Below are 12,558 nucleotides of genomic sequence, written 5' to 3'. Positions count from 1 at the left end.
CTAATCAAAATTTACCTTAATCAGCTCTCCACACCACCTTCTGCCTGTTACACACATGAGAAGAAACACATTATACCCTCAATTCCCATGTTCAATAGGTACAGTGTATACCAAAATCTAAAGACAGAAAGAAGTCTTATAAATATATATTGTTAAAAAAAAAAAACAAAACACTCATAATTCATTCATATGTATACATATTTAATGTTCATGCTTGAATCGTTAACTGAAAGTAATTTACAATTCGTCTCGCATAGCTTTTAAAATGATATTCCTACATTTGCGTTTCATCTGACTTAGTTTGAGCTTCATTCGAGTGGATATTGATAGACATACATATATAAAAAAATTCTTTATATAATACCTGAGTTAGATCACTTTTGACATTTCAGGAAATGCAAACACGGCTGAGTGGAAGAAATAAATAATAAAGCTAAGACCGGTGGCATTGAGGCGTCGAGCAAATAAAAGCAAAGATTAATATCAACTAAAACTGAAACTAAAGCAAAAGTAAAATACAATTTAAATAATATTTTAGCATACAATTCTGGTGGGAGATTGTGATCGATGCGGAGCTCGGTTAACAAATGCTGAATTCATTTTCAAAGATTTTTTGGAGTTGGGCTTTTAAGTTTTTACGATTTGCATGGAAATAATTCAATTAGTTGGGCTTTTAGCCATGTTTATATTGTGTGTTTTTTTATTAACAAATAAAACACAATTATAAAATATGCTCATAAAAATCAACGCTCCAAATCGAGTCAAACAAGTCCACTATTAAAGCAAATGCCTCAGTCAGGACCAGAAAACTTAACCACATTGCTGAATGTGAATGTTAATTGGTCGATTTTTTTTATTAGTCAGCTACTTCTTCCAGACTCGAAAACCCATCATGTGTGTGCATAAATTTGAGACCATTTATATATTCCATTTGGTATATTTGCTATTTCTCTAGTTCCATTCCATCTCAATATGAAGTGTTAATGCCATTTTACTTTCATAACTCAGCAAAATTAGAATAGCGTCTGCTTGTTTTACCTGTACGCAGTCAACCCACCCAAAATCATATTTTTACATAAATTTCATATGAGTTAGAGCTGTCGCCTTTGCTCAGCACTATTTGTATGCCATCATCTCTCGTCTGTCCAGCTTTAAGCATCATGTTTAACATTTCGATGATAATATCGCTCGCTCGCGCAACTCTATATTTTTATCGTTTATCTATGCTAAATATACGTTTAAACCTTTTATTATTATATACATGAAAACAAAGCCTATGAACTGCTGCGCTCAACATGTTTTCTATTTCGGGTACTGTGTGAAGTTCAAGGAACTGTGCGCGCTAGCCGATCATTGAGCTCAGTTTGAGCTAGTTTGAAATCTAGAGTTGGAATAGGCATAAAATCATAGGCAGAAACTTCGTTGGAATGATACATCGCACCATATTTGAATATATGAAAGCTGGCTTAAGAATCTATAGTCCCTCCCATCTATTAACTACTATAAATCGTCGAAACTGTACAATGTTCTTAGTTTGATTTGATAAAACTCTTGTTTTCTTTTTAACTATCTTTATTCTATTCTTTTGCTTTTGTTTTCAACACATAGAGAGTGAATAATATATATATATATATATAGCGAAATTCTGACTATGATATAAACTATATATACATATAATTTCGCTTAAAACATGTTTTAAATGCTAATCACATTGCTGCTGTCTCCTGCAAAAGCTGCTCTATATTAAACAACTTGAGGTAGCTTTTTTAATGCTATGCAAATAAGCAATGATTAGACTATGACTTTCAAGAGCGGCGCATGCATCATTAAATAAGCCAAAGTGCTTAAGTTGGGAGTGCCCAACTAATAGATACTCCATGCTGAGCTGCAATGTGAGTCATTCTAGCTTTGAGCTTTCAAGAGCATTTTTAATAGCATTTTTGCCTTGTTTTGATTGATTGAATCTGAATTGAAATTTAGTAGCCTTCGCATTGCTAGTGCCTTACTTCATATCTACATAACTTTGTCGACTCTTGTCTTGTCAAGCATTTTCTATATATTTCCTCATGCAAGTAGACTTTGCAACTATTCTGTCGAGCACAGCATCCCCTCCTACCCAACACGTACAGAGTATTAAAAGTCACAAACCACAAATGAAGACCTCAGAGCCCAACAAACTAACCAGTATTTGTCCTGTTCAAGCTCAAGGTCAGCGGCCTTAAAGTTGATTTCGATTCATTCTAAAGTCATAAAAGGAAACCACTTAAACGAGATCAAATAAGAAGACAAGTTTATCACTTGCGGCCTCTGGTTTTGTCCATTTTGTGCGAGTGCCATGAAAGCAGTTCTATTTGAATAACACAAAATAACTCGATTAAATTTTAATTATGCCCATTCAAGGCACATTTTAATGTATGCGGCTGATCCAAAAAGCCTTCAGCTCATCCACGCATCCACATTTCAAACGGTCAATCAATATTTATAGTTCGGTTCACATAACTCACGAAAGTTTGCCAGCCACAAACAAAATATTCGAACACTAATGTGTTTATCCACACTTCATTTGCGTAATCGAAAGCGCACTCTCGGTTTCTTAAATACCACAGACTTTTGGTTTCGATGCGTTCGTTCACTTGATACACCAAGAATTGGGGAGAAGGAACAAAGCAACTTGCGGGATTCGAAGAATAAATACTCTAAACGTTTTTATTCTAGATGACTGACAGGAGCTGAAAGTGCCCGATGAGATTGACAAGAAGATTCCAGATGGATTTCAAACTATACTAGAGGAAAAGTAAGGTAAATTTGGGTCAGTCCACTAAATCTATTTAAATTAATATTATAGTAAAGTTAATAAAGTATAATAAAGCTCTCTCTCTATTATATAGATATCTACATGAACATCTGCAACCAAGCTTTCCATATTCCATAGTATAGCCATAATACCCTTCATACTTTCTATTCGAGGAGAACTTTAGGTAATTAATCTCTGTTGTATGCTGAAGAACAGGTAAAAAGCCATTGTTAATGTTCTTCCGATCAAAAATTAATGTTTGTATACCCTAAAGACATTTCAAGAGAAGAACTTAGGGTATTATGTTTCTGTTAAAGTTGATGTAACTAACAGGCGAGGTCGATACCAAAAGTAAATGATTAATTTAAGTCTGATTAGAAATAATAGCGATTTAGCTTTCCCACTCTGTCCATATGTATGAACGCAAAGATCTTTAAACCTATATGAGATAGATCTAAGTTATAGAATTGTATACCTAGCGCTTCAAATTTCAAACGGCATGTCACACCGCTGTCAGAGTAACTCCTAGTCGATCACTCCCTAGGCTAAAGAACTTTTACTTGTTTTTATTATGGGGCTTGTCGTTTAAGTTGGTCGGACTGGCCGTCTGTCTGTGCGTCATTCTATCCTGCTGACAAGTTCTTGATAGCAACAACATTTTATGCAAATGAAAACGAAATTTGTTTCCAAAGCTTGAAAATGCCCAAATTAACAAAGAATTTATTTGTTGTTGTCGTTGTTTTTCGTTTTGGCTCTTGCTTCTTATAAATTTGTATATTTATTTATTTGCATTTGAATAAATACTTTTATTAGTTTGTTTCTTATTATTTTTAGTATTTCAAACACTCGACATCTTCCGCCAAATATCCGTAGTTAATCCAACTGCGAATGCTGAAAATATTTTTAATTATATCTTGTCGTAAATCAAAATGTAATAACTTTAGATTCTATGGCCAATTTAGAATCTGTTCTCGCAACTGTCAGACGTGGACGTAAATTCCGTCGTACGGTTTGCTGAACCCGTCTGTTGACAAGTCGACAAATATATACGTGTACGTACATACTATAGGTTATTATATTCTCACAGTGATTCGATTTGTTCCGTTACTTTTTATTATATTTTGAATTTGTAATCGGCTTTATTTGACTGTACTAACGGCATTTGCGAATCTTTAAGTATCTGTGAGGTCATTTGAAGTACGATTCAGATTCCTATTTGGATTGCCATTATAAATTCGTAAATAAATTTGAGCTTAGCACATTTTTTGTTGGCTCATCAAGGCTAGATTTGTTTTCTGAATAGGCTGCGTAGCGATGAGTCAGTTAGCCCAGCATCCGGTTCGACAAGTGCTAATCAGATCTGTGGCGATTTTGACTTTTTTTAAGCTTTTTAATTTTGAGCAACTCACTTTAAATCCATTCATCAATGCAGATTACGTTGCTGATCTTTCACGCTTCAATAACTCCAAAGTATTTTCGACACGTCCTCACGAGTTTTTAAAATTATTTACTAAGTTTGGAAACTATTTGCGTGGGTTTCATAATTCTACGGTTACGTTTAGTCCGGCGTGCCTGACTAATTATGCCCAAATAAATTTGAAAAGTTAATTAATTTTCGGTTTTGCATTGAAAAGCACTTTGAAATGGCGCTAAAAACTAAAATGAATTATAAGTATAAGTATAAGTATAAGTATAAGTATAAGTATTATAAGTATAAGTATAAGTATAAGTATCAGTATACGTACTCCGTCTACAGTCATACGTACTCCGTATACCGTATCCGGTATCAGTCTACGTATCCGTCTCCGTCCTCCGTCTCCGTCTCCTCCTTCTCCGTCGCCGTCTCAGTCTCCTCTCGTTCCGTCTCCTTCCGTTCCCGTCTCCGTCTCCACGGCTCCGTCTCCGTCTCCGTCTCCGTCCTCCGTCTCCGTCTACGTATCCGTCTCCGTCTCCGTTCTCCGTCTCAGGCGCGCGTCTCCGTTCTCCGTCTCCGTCGCCGTCTCCCGTCTCCAGTTCCGTTCTCCGTCTCCGTCTCCCTCTCCGTATAAGTAATAAGTATAAGTATAAGTATAAGTATAAGTATAAGTATAAGTATAAGTATAAGTATAAGTATAAGTATAAGTATAAGTATAAGTATAAGTATAAGTATAAGTATAAGTATAAGTATAAGTATAAGTATAAGTATAAGTATAAGTATAAGTATAAGTATAAGTATAAGTATAAGTATAAGTATAAGTATAAGTATAAGTATAAGTATAAGTATAAGTATAAGTATAAGTATAAGTATAAGTAAGTATAAGTATAAGTATAAGTATAAGTTTAAGTATAAGTATAAGTATAAGTATAAGTAAGTATAAGTATAAGTATAAGTATAAGTATAAGTATAAGTATAAGTATAAGTATAAGTATAAGTATAAGTATAAGTATAAATATAAATATAATGTTAAGTATAAGTAGAAGTATATTTAATACAATATCTAATTCAATATCTAATTAAGATGCTTCTCTTTTAATTGTAATTATGTCACATCACCAAAAATTTGGACTACATCCCGAAACCTGAATTGCTGTTGCACATCACAAAACGTTGCACAAAAGGTCTAAGTTAACTTTTTACTCTTTCATTTCGTTAGCCCGACACAACTGAATGCTCATGGGAAAACTTCCCACGTAGATATTTTCGGGTCTATTGTTATTGGTTTCTGGTGCCTTGAACTCGCATAATAGTAGATACAAAAATACTCTATGCACTTTGTTTGTATACAATAAAAAATCTTTATTATTCGTCGCTTTAGCTAAAAAGTCGTTTGTACAAAAAGTTACATATACATATATATATATATTTATATATACTGTAAGTTAATATGTTTGTATATATGATAAAAAACAGTTTCAATACTTTTGCATATGGTACACAATTTGTAAGATAGGTTGGACAAGCACTAATAGAGCTACCATAAATAACAGGTAAACATTTTGTAAGGTATTCAAATAGTAAAGGGTATGTCTAAAATATATATTGGACGTTAACGTTTCGAATTTCTTAACTACGGTTCTCAATTAAACATTTTTTGGACGTAGAATTCTTAACTAAGGCACTAGATTAGTAGAAGTTTATGCAATCCAATTGGTGATCGTCGCATTGATATAAGAAACTAACATTTTCATAATTGTTATAAAGGCACTATGTGTTATAGCAAAGCTGTCTAATTAAGGCACGAGTGTTTCATTTCTTGTTAGTGTGCTCAAGCACATGCGACGACAAAAAACAACATCAAAAGCAGGGGCTGGGCTGTGAAATTGTGCGTTAATTGAGCGCAATTTTGTATGCAAATATTTGATGTACACGCGATAATGATTCATTTGAGCTCCGTTGATGATTTACTATTGCTATTGATATTGGTGTTGTTCTTATTGCTGAAATTTAGATGATACGTTGCAGTTGCTGCCACTTAACATGCGACAGATAGCAGTTGTTTGTTGATGAACTGTAGTTTGGATGATTCATAAGTACCAACTGAAAGTCTCTTTGGATTGTATGCGGCATGGCTGGTGCGGAAGTGTTCGTCTGACAATTGCATAAACATTCAACTAGCGGCTGCATAAAACTACATTTAATTATATGGTGAGAATTCTTTGTTGAAATGTCGTGGGGACGGAATGTTTTAGTGTTGTTGTTGTGTGCTGCAGTAAACAAAAGTTTGATGATTATTATCTTGGCTCAAGGCGCATACAACATCTACTTACCTATTTTATTGTCACTGTATGAAGTTACTAATGCCGTCTGCATTAGCCACGCACAAGCTCAAACCGTGTCTGCGACTCCTTGAACTGCAAGCGCTTGCGTAGCTGTACATGCGACTCGGTGAGGAACAATGTGGCAGCCACCAGAGTCAGTACCGTACCCACGCATGCCATCACAAAGGACCAGCCGAACCAATTATTGGCATGCTCCGGCATCCAGCCATTTCGATTGCCAAACACAGCAAACACGATCACTGCAATGGTCGCACAGACTCCTGCGCCTAAGAGAACAAATCCAACTGCACGAATTAAAGTAATGAAGTGTTTTTGGTCTGGTCCAGCGCAGAGGAAGAACACTAGCACACCAATGGCACTGACCAGCATGCCAATGAACGTAAGCGTGTAAAAGAATTGTGTGGTTATCATGAAGGCAGGCAGAAGGAATCCACGTATCTCATCGTAGCCCTTCGTAAATGGGTCATAGACCCAACGGCAGCCGACGAAGAAACGACGCTGACTATCATCGTTCACATCAGGCAGCGAACGGAAACAGTGCACCCAGAGACCCAGTCTGTCCAACTTGGCACCCGTAATGCGGTAATCGCTGACAAGCCAACTGGGCGTTGCAAACGCTATGGCTATGAAGGCGAATGCAAAGATGAAGACGCCAACGCCACATGTGCCTGCTAAGGTGCGGCGCTTCATATTGACGGTGTTGTGTGGACTGGGTAAATGCTCCTGGGAATCCTCGCGTGCAAAATGTGGTGCTTTTTGCATGCTTTGTATACAAAATTAGCAATGTTTTTTTCACAGGTTTCGAATGTTTGTTTCTTAGGCTTAGGGTGTGGACTGTAGAGTTGTATTGAATCGTTTGGAACACGTTCAATTGAACGGCTCTCTGGGATGAATCACGGAATCAGTGAATCTGATTATGCATTTTGTTGGGTTTGACTTATATGTTTTATTTTTTACTCATAATATTGGATGTTAAGGTTTATCAGTTGAATATAATTTAAAAATGAATATATTTTAATTAGAGACAAAAATTTTAATATACTAAATAAGCAAATTAGTCTCAAGCTTGAACTTAACAGCAAACTAGTTCCTAATAACAGTTTCGCGGCTAAGCTTGGATATCGATAGTGCAGGGTTGCCATTCAACCTGTTATCTAACAGAGGCTTGCAATGAATCTGCTTTGGCGGCAGACTTTCAAAAGTGTGCTACAGATTAAATTAATCTTATCTTTGATGACTAGTTTAAATAAGTTGTTTGTTATTGTCATAATATTTTGATGTAGATATTGGGTTAAAAGTCTTATAATTTATAAAAGGCCCATCCATGCAAATTTTATCTATGTACTGTACGTTTAAATGCTAAACCGTGTGCGTGTCTTTAACAATTAGGAATCTTGTTCTGTTTACAGGGATGCAACTGCCTTGTGAGCAGCGTCATCCAAATCTCTGGCCGTCTGTATGGGCAGACCAGAATTCTTCAGAATCTCGCGGGCCTTAGTTACATTGGTGCCCTCCAAGCGCACCACCAGCGGCACATTCAGCTTCAATTTTTTGGAGGCAGCGACAATGCCATTGGCAATGGTGGCGCAGTTGACAATGCCACCGAATACATTCACCAGAATTCCCTTTACTTTCGGATCCGAAGTGAGTATCTCAAAAGCTTTGGTCACCTGTTCCTCCTTGACACCTCCACCAACATCTAAGAAGTTGGCTGGCTCACCGCCATTCAACTTAATGATGTCCATGGTGGCCATGGCGAGACCAGCGCCATTTACTAAGCAGCCAATGTTGCCATCCATAGCCACATAGTTGAGATTGTATTTGGATGCCTCTACCTCACGAGGATCGGCCTCCTCTTCGGTAACGTCCATAGCAAAGATCTCCTTCTGGCGAAACTGTGCATTATCATCAAAATTCAGTTTAGCATCCACAGAGATGACCTCGCCAGTATCTGTCTCGGCCAATGGATTAATTTCAATTTGCACAGCATCCACTGACTTAAATAGAGTATACAACTTTTGAATCTCATCAGCACATCGCTTAATTCCGTCGCCTTTGAACTCCAGGAACTTCGCCACTTCGATCAGCTTGGCTTCCGGTATTGGTTTGGCAATATCCAATGGAACAGTCAAAAGTTTCTCAGGAGTTTCCGCTGCCACAGCCTCAATGTCCATGCCGCCAGCTGGCGAAGCAATCAGCACGGGACCATTATGTTCACGATCGAGTAAAATGCAGATATAAGTCTCTCGTGTTATATTCACGCTGCGTGCCACCATCACCTTGTTGACGAGAATACCCGATTTGGGCGTCTGTTTGGTAATCAGGCGATTGCCTATCATCTGTTTGCTAAGCGAGAGTACATCGTTCTTGCTGCAAAACGAAAGCACTAGGCAATTACTTGTGTTTATTATTCGTCTGTCGTTCGTCTCTCTTTCTCTTATCTACGACGGCGTTATCAATGCAGAGAAACGGCAGACGACAGATGGAACGATGGCCACTTACTTTGAGGTTATGTGGACACCTCCCTTGAAACCATTATCGAAAGTGCCCTTGCCGCGCCCGCCAGCTAATATTTGTGCCTTGACCACGTACTCGGGACAATCTTAGATGATAATTAACAACAATTAAGGCTTATGTCAACCGGTTTGTCTTCGCTTAATTACCAAATGATTTAACCACTTGCGTATCAGCACTGGAGTTATCCAATACCTTAAACTGTTGTATGGCTACGCCATACTTTTGCAGCAAGTCCTTGGACTGGAACTCCAATAAATTCAGATGTCGCACCTGCTGTTGCAGCGTTGGTGCCTGGATAAAAATAAACAATGAAAAGGAGTTTGAGTCAAAGGTCAATCTGAGTTAACATATGTTAAAGAAACCTTATGAATGAGCTGGCGCGTTGAGGCAGCGGCTTTAATTAATAGCGACATATTGCACTTTCAAAATGGACTGAACTCTATACGCAAACTTAGTTTTGATATGGCGTAGCAATTTTTATTGACAGCAATTCATGCGGATTATTTAAATAACACACAACCAAACGCCGCCGCCGCCGCTGTCGTTTAACAGAGCAGCACTAAATTTAACAGGCGATATATGCGCAAGTTGAGCAAGGTAACGCAAAAAAGAGACACGACTACACAGTGCTTTTATCTATGTAAATTAACAGTGCCATGCAAGAACATTGCATTGTCTTGCTTTGGACGGATAAGGTTCTGCTAGGATTTTGGAAGCAGCTGTTTTAAAAAAATATTCTTAATGTTTTTACTACACAATGAATAACTAATAGTATAATTGAATAACTAATAGCACTTAAAGGAACAAATAATAAGTTTAAGTGAAATGGCGCCTCAAGTAACCGTACTGCCTCCGCTGGAAATACAGCCTCAAATTCCACCCCTCATATCAGTTAGCTCTTGCATTGTTTTGGCTGTCATCTATGTGGGCAGTCTCTACGTATGGAGCACCAAACACAATCGTGATCATCCAACGACAATAAAGCGACGCTTCGCTAGCGTCTGCTGTGTGATGTTAATCGCGCCGGTATTTGTGTATTTCCTCTCATCGCCAGAATTGCTGGAACGTGAGCCATTCCCAAAGTTAATTGGCTTCCGCTTGGAGGGATTATGGCAGGCGATTGTAATTCCCTACCTGCTCACAGCTCTCCTATTTTTGGGACCTATATTTGTGAATTTCCAGAATGAATCGTTCAGTTCCTACTTTGGTAAGTTTGATTATCATGACACAATCAATAAATTGATGACTTGCTTATCGCTTTTAGATATGGACTACTGGCGTGGCTCTTGTAGTAACATTATCTGGATACGTAACCTTGTGATGGCGCCTCTGAGTGAGGAATTTGTCTATCGTGCCTGCATGATGCCACTTATACTACAAAGTTTCCCGCCAATGACTGCTGTATTTATAACTCCGCTATTCTTTGGCGTTGCTCACTTGCATCACATAGCCGAGAGATTGAGCATGGGCATGGAGCTCAGTACCGCATTGCTGATAGGTCTGTTCCAGTTCATCTATACGACACTCTTTGGTTTCTATTCGGCATTTTTGTTTGCTCGCACGGGACATTTTGTTGCACCACTGCTGGCTCACGCTTTATGCAACCATATGGGATTACCTGATGTCCAGGATCTTTGGCAGCAAGATCTATGGCGGCGAGTTCTTGCAGTTGTTTTGTATGTTGTGGGACTTGCTGGTTGGATTTTCCTACTGCCCATAGCTACTGAGCCGTCGCTCTACAGCAATAAGCTTTATTGGAATGTTTAAAAACCAAAACATTGAAATCATTGTATTGTTGCCATATTCGAGAGTTCGTTGTCCATACATACATAAAGGTTTATGTATATTAGTTAGTCATATCATAGAAAACTGACTGTACAATGTATTATTAAGTCTTCCGTTAAATAAATAAACAGTAGTTATTTTTAGAACAAACAAAAATCGTTTCGCGGACATCGTGTGGAGCAGCATTACTCGTCACGACTATCGATAAGAATGTGAAGACTCACGACGCTTCTGTAGCTGCAATATGCGATAACGATAGCTCAGTATATATGTATAAAATGATTTGAGAAATTGAGAAGCATGAGCGATGTGTGATAACAAAAATACGCACAAAAAACTGACGCTGAAATTAGCTACGAGCATCCCAGACAATAGCCGCACTTGAGTAAGGTAAGTGCCACGAGCATGTATGCAGTTGTCTGGTCGATGCTAGTCAAAGTCAAAACTGTGACCCAAACAACAACAGCAACACAACATAAATTCTGCTGACGTCTCGCACGTCCCCAGGACAAACTACAATCTCAACTATAGCTAGACCTCTTAATGCTTGCAGCAACAACAACACGAAAGAGAAATAAACGACACGTCAACGTAGCGGCCTAAAAATGTATTGCCTGCAATGTCTATTGCCCGTGTTGCTCATACCAAAGCCCACAAATCCAGCGCTGATGGAGACGCACGTCATGTTCATAGTACTCTATTTGATAGGCTTCTTTCTGGAACGAAAGCCATGTACAATCTGTAGCTTAGTATTTCTCACTGCAGTCTCACTCATCTGCTACAGCGGCGTCGGCAACTGCATCTTTTGGGGCAGCTGCGAGGGTCATCTTTGTGAGAATGGCTAGACGCCGGGCCCAAGTCGCGAGCCAATAGTCAACGAAATCGAGGCGGGATGTAGGAGTGCTAATTAATTAATTACGTTCGCGTTTGCTACAGCTTTACAATACATACAATTTGCATAAACAAACAAACAATCAGTGATAAAAAGTGAGTGAGTCTACAAAAAGAGAAGAGGAGAACGTACATGAATGTTTGTCAACAGATAACAACCTCTATTTATCTGCCCGCCCTACAAGGAAAGCCAAAAACAATAACAATTCCATCCCAACGCATTCGATATTATCTGCCTCTTCGAAATGTATTTTAATTTAGCTAAATTTTCTAACACCCCCAATCCTGCAAAGAGAAATTTGTATTCATTTGTGTATTTTTATAGTTTTTCTTTAGAATTAAAAGAGAAATTCCTTTTAACAAGCGCTACAAATGTATTGTAAATTCTTCTGATTATGAGAGCAGAGTTATTCCCCGTCAATGCAAACTACGATTAGTCATATTTATATATTTAAATAAACTGTAAACAAAAGAAATCATAATAATGCTGTGCGTCCTTTGTTGCGCCAATGAAAGTCTTAATCGGTTGTTTCCCACAAATTGTATATAAAAATATACATACACATACACACGCACACACACATGCATACACACGTATACACTAATCATTGATTGATATATTGTATAAAAATAATCAAAAGTAAAAGGAAATGTTGGATTTTTTTTTACGAATTGCACTTTGTACATTTACTTTAAGCAACGACAAATTTTTCAAATTTGTTTTGAAACGAAATTAAAATAATAATAACAAATTAACGTACCGAAACGACACAATATCTATAAAAAAAAATAACAAATAAAAAATTTATTGA

At 37.6% G+C, this 12,558-nt stretch overlaps 4 protein-coding genes across 5 annotated transcripts; 2 read left to right on the top strand and 2 right to left on the bottom strand.

Annotated features, from left to right (window-relative positions):
* Positions 1-5,706: 5,706 nt before the first annotated feature.
* LOC111593090 lies at positions 5,707-7,430 on the bottom strand. 2 transcript variants are annotated; one of them, XM_023305685.2, is made up of 2 exons: positions 6,542-7,430; positions 5,707-6,481 (listed from the first exon to the last, which is right to left on the bottom strand). In XM_023305685.2, exon 1 carries the CDS (start codon positions 7,313-7,315, stop codon positions 6,584-6,586), a length of 732 nt encoding a protein of 243 aa, XP_023161453.2. In that variant the 5' UTR covers positions 7,316-7,430; the 3' UTR covers positions 5,707-6,481; positions 6,542-6,583. The 2 variants fall into 2 exon arrangements, with proteins under 2 accessions (XP_023161453.2, XP_023161454.2); XM_023305686.2 differs by having other exon boundaries at positions 5,707-6,478.
* Positions 7,431-7,473: 43 nt separating this feature from the next.
* LOC111593088 (succinate--CoA ligase [GDP-forming] subunit beta, mitochondrial) lies at positions 7,474-9,639 on the bottom strand. The gene is made up of 4 exons (XM_023305683.2): positions 9,433-9,639; positions 9,217-9,361; positions 9,056-9,155; positions 7,474-8,923 (listed from the first exon to the last, which is right to left on the bottom strand). Exons 1-4 carry the CDS (start codon positions 9,481-9,483, stop codon positions 7,957-7,959), a joined length of 1,263 nt encoding a protein of 420 aa, XP_023161451.1. The 5' UTR covers positions 9,484-9,639; the 3' UTR covers positions 7,474-7,956.
* A 212-nt stretch (positions 9,640-9,851) lies between these two features.
* Positions 9,852-10,996, top strand: LOC111593089 (CAAX prenyl protease 2). The gene is made up of 2 exons (XM_023305684.2): positions 9,852-10,277; positions 10,335-10,996. The coding sequence occupies exons 1-2, from the start codon at positions 9,896-9,898 to the stop codon at positions 10,835-10,837; spliced, it is 885 nt and encodes a 294-aa protein (XP_023161452.2). The 5' UTR covers positions 9,852-9,895; the 3' UTR covers positions 10,838-10,996.
* A 109-nt stretch (positions 10,997-11,105) lies between these two features.
* On the top strand, positions 11,106-12,528 carry LOC111593091 (bladder cancer-associated protein). The gene is made up of 2 exons (XM_023305687.2): positions 11,106-11,245; positions 11,409-12,528. Exon 2 carries the CDS (start codon positions 11,461-11,463, stop codon positions 11,698-11,700), a length of 240 nt encoding a protein of 79 aa, XP_023161455.1. The 5' UTR covers positions 11,106-11,245; positions 11,409-11,460; the 3' UTR covers positions 11,701-12,528.
* The last annotated feature ends 30 nt before the right edge of the window (positions 12,529-12,558 follow it).

Source organism: Drosophila hydei, unplaced genomic scaffold (assembly GCF_003285905.1).
Source record: "Drosophila hydei strain 15085-1641.00,03,60 unplaced genomic scaffold, DhydRS2 tig00000001-arrow-pilon, whole genome shotgun sequence".
Lineage (NCBI taxonomy): Eukaryota > Metazoa > Arthropoda > Insecta > Diptera > Drosophilidae > Drosophila > Drosophila hydei.
Note: the sequence above shows the minus strand (reverse complement) of the source record. Positions and strands in the feature narration are given on the sequence as shown.

Coding starts and splice junctions, on each gene's coding strand:
- LOC111593089 (XM_023305684.2), top strand. CDS start 9,896: ATGGCGCCTCAAGTAACCGTACTGCCTCCGCTGGAAATACAGCCTCAA. Junction 10,278..10,334: donor ATCGTTCAGTTCCTACTTTG/GTAAGTTTGATT, acceptor TATCGCTTTTAG/ATATGGACTACTGGCGTGGC.
- LOC111593088 (XM_023305683.2), bottom strand. CDS start 9,483: ATGTCGCTATTAATTAAAGCCGCTGCCTCAACGCGCCAGCTCATTCAT. Junction 9,362..9,432: donor CGCGCCAGCTCATTCATAAG/GTTTCTTTAACA, acceptor ATTTTTATCCAG/GCACCAACGCTGCAACAGCA. Junction 8,924..9,055: donor GGTGTCCACATAACCTCAAA/GTAAGTGGCCAT, acceptor TTCGTTTTGCAG/CAAGAACGATGTACTCTCGC.
- LOC111593091 (XM_023305687.2), top strand. CDS start 11,461: ATGTATTGCCTGCAATGTCTATTGCCCGTGTTGCTCATACCAAAGCCC.
- LOC111593090 (XM_023305685.2), bottom strand. CDS start 7,315: ATGCAAAAAGCACCACATTTTGCACGCGAGGATTCCCAGGAGCATTTA.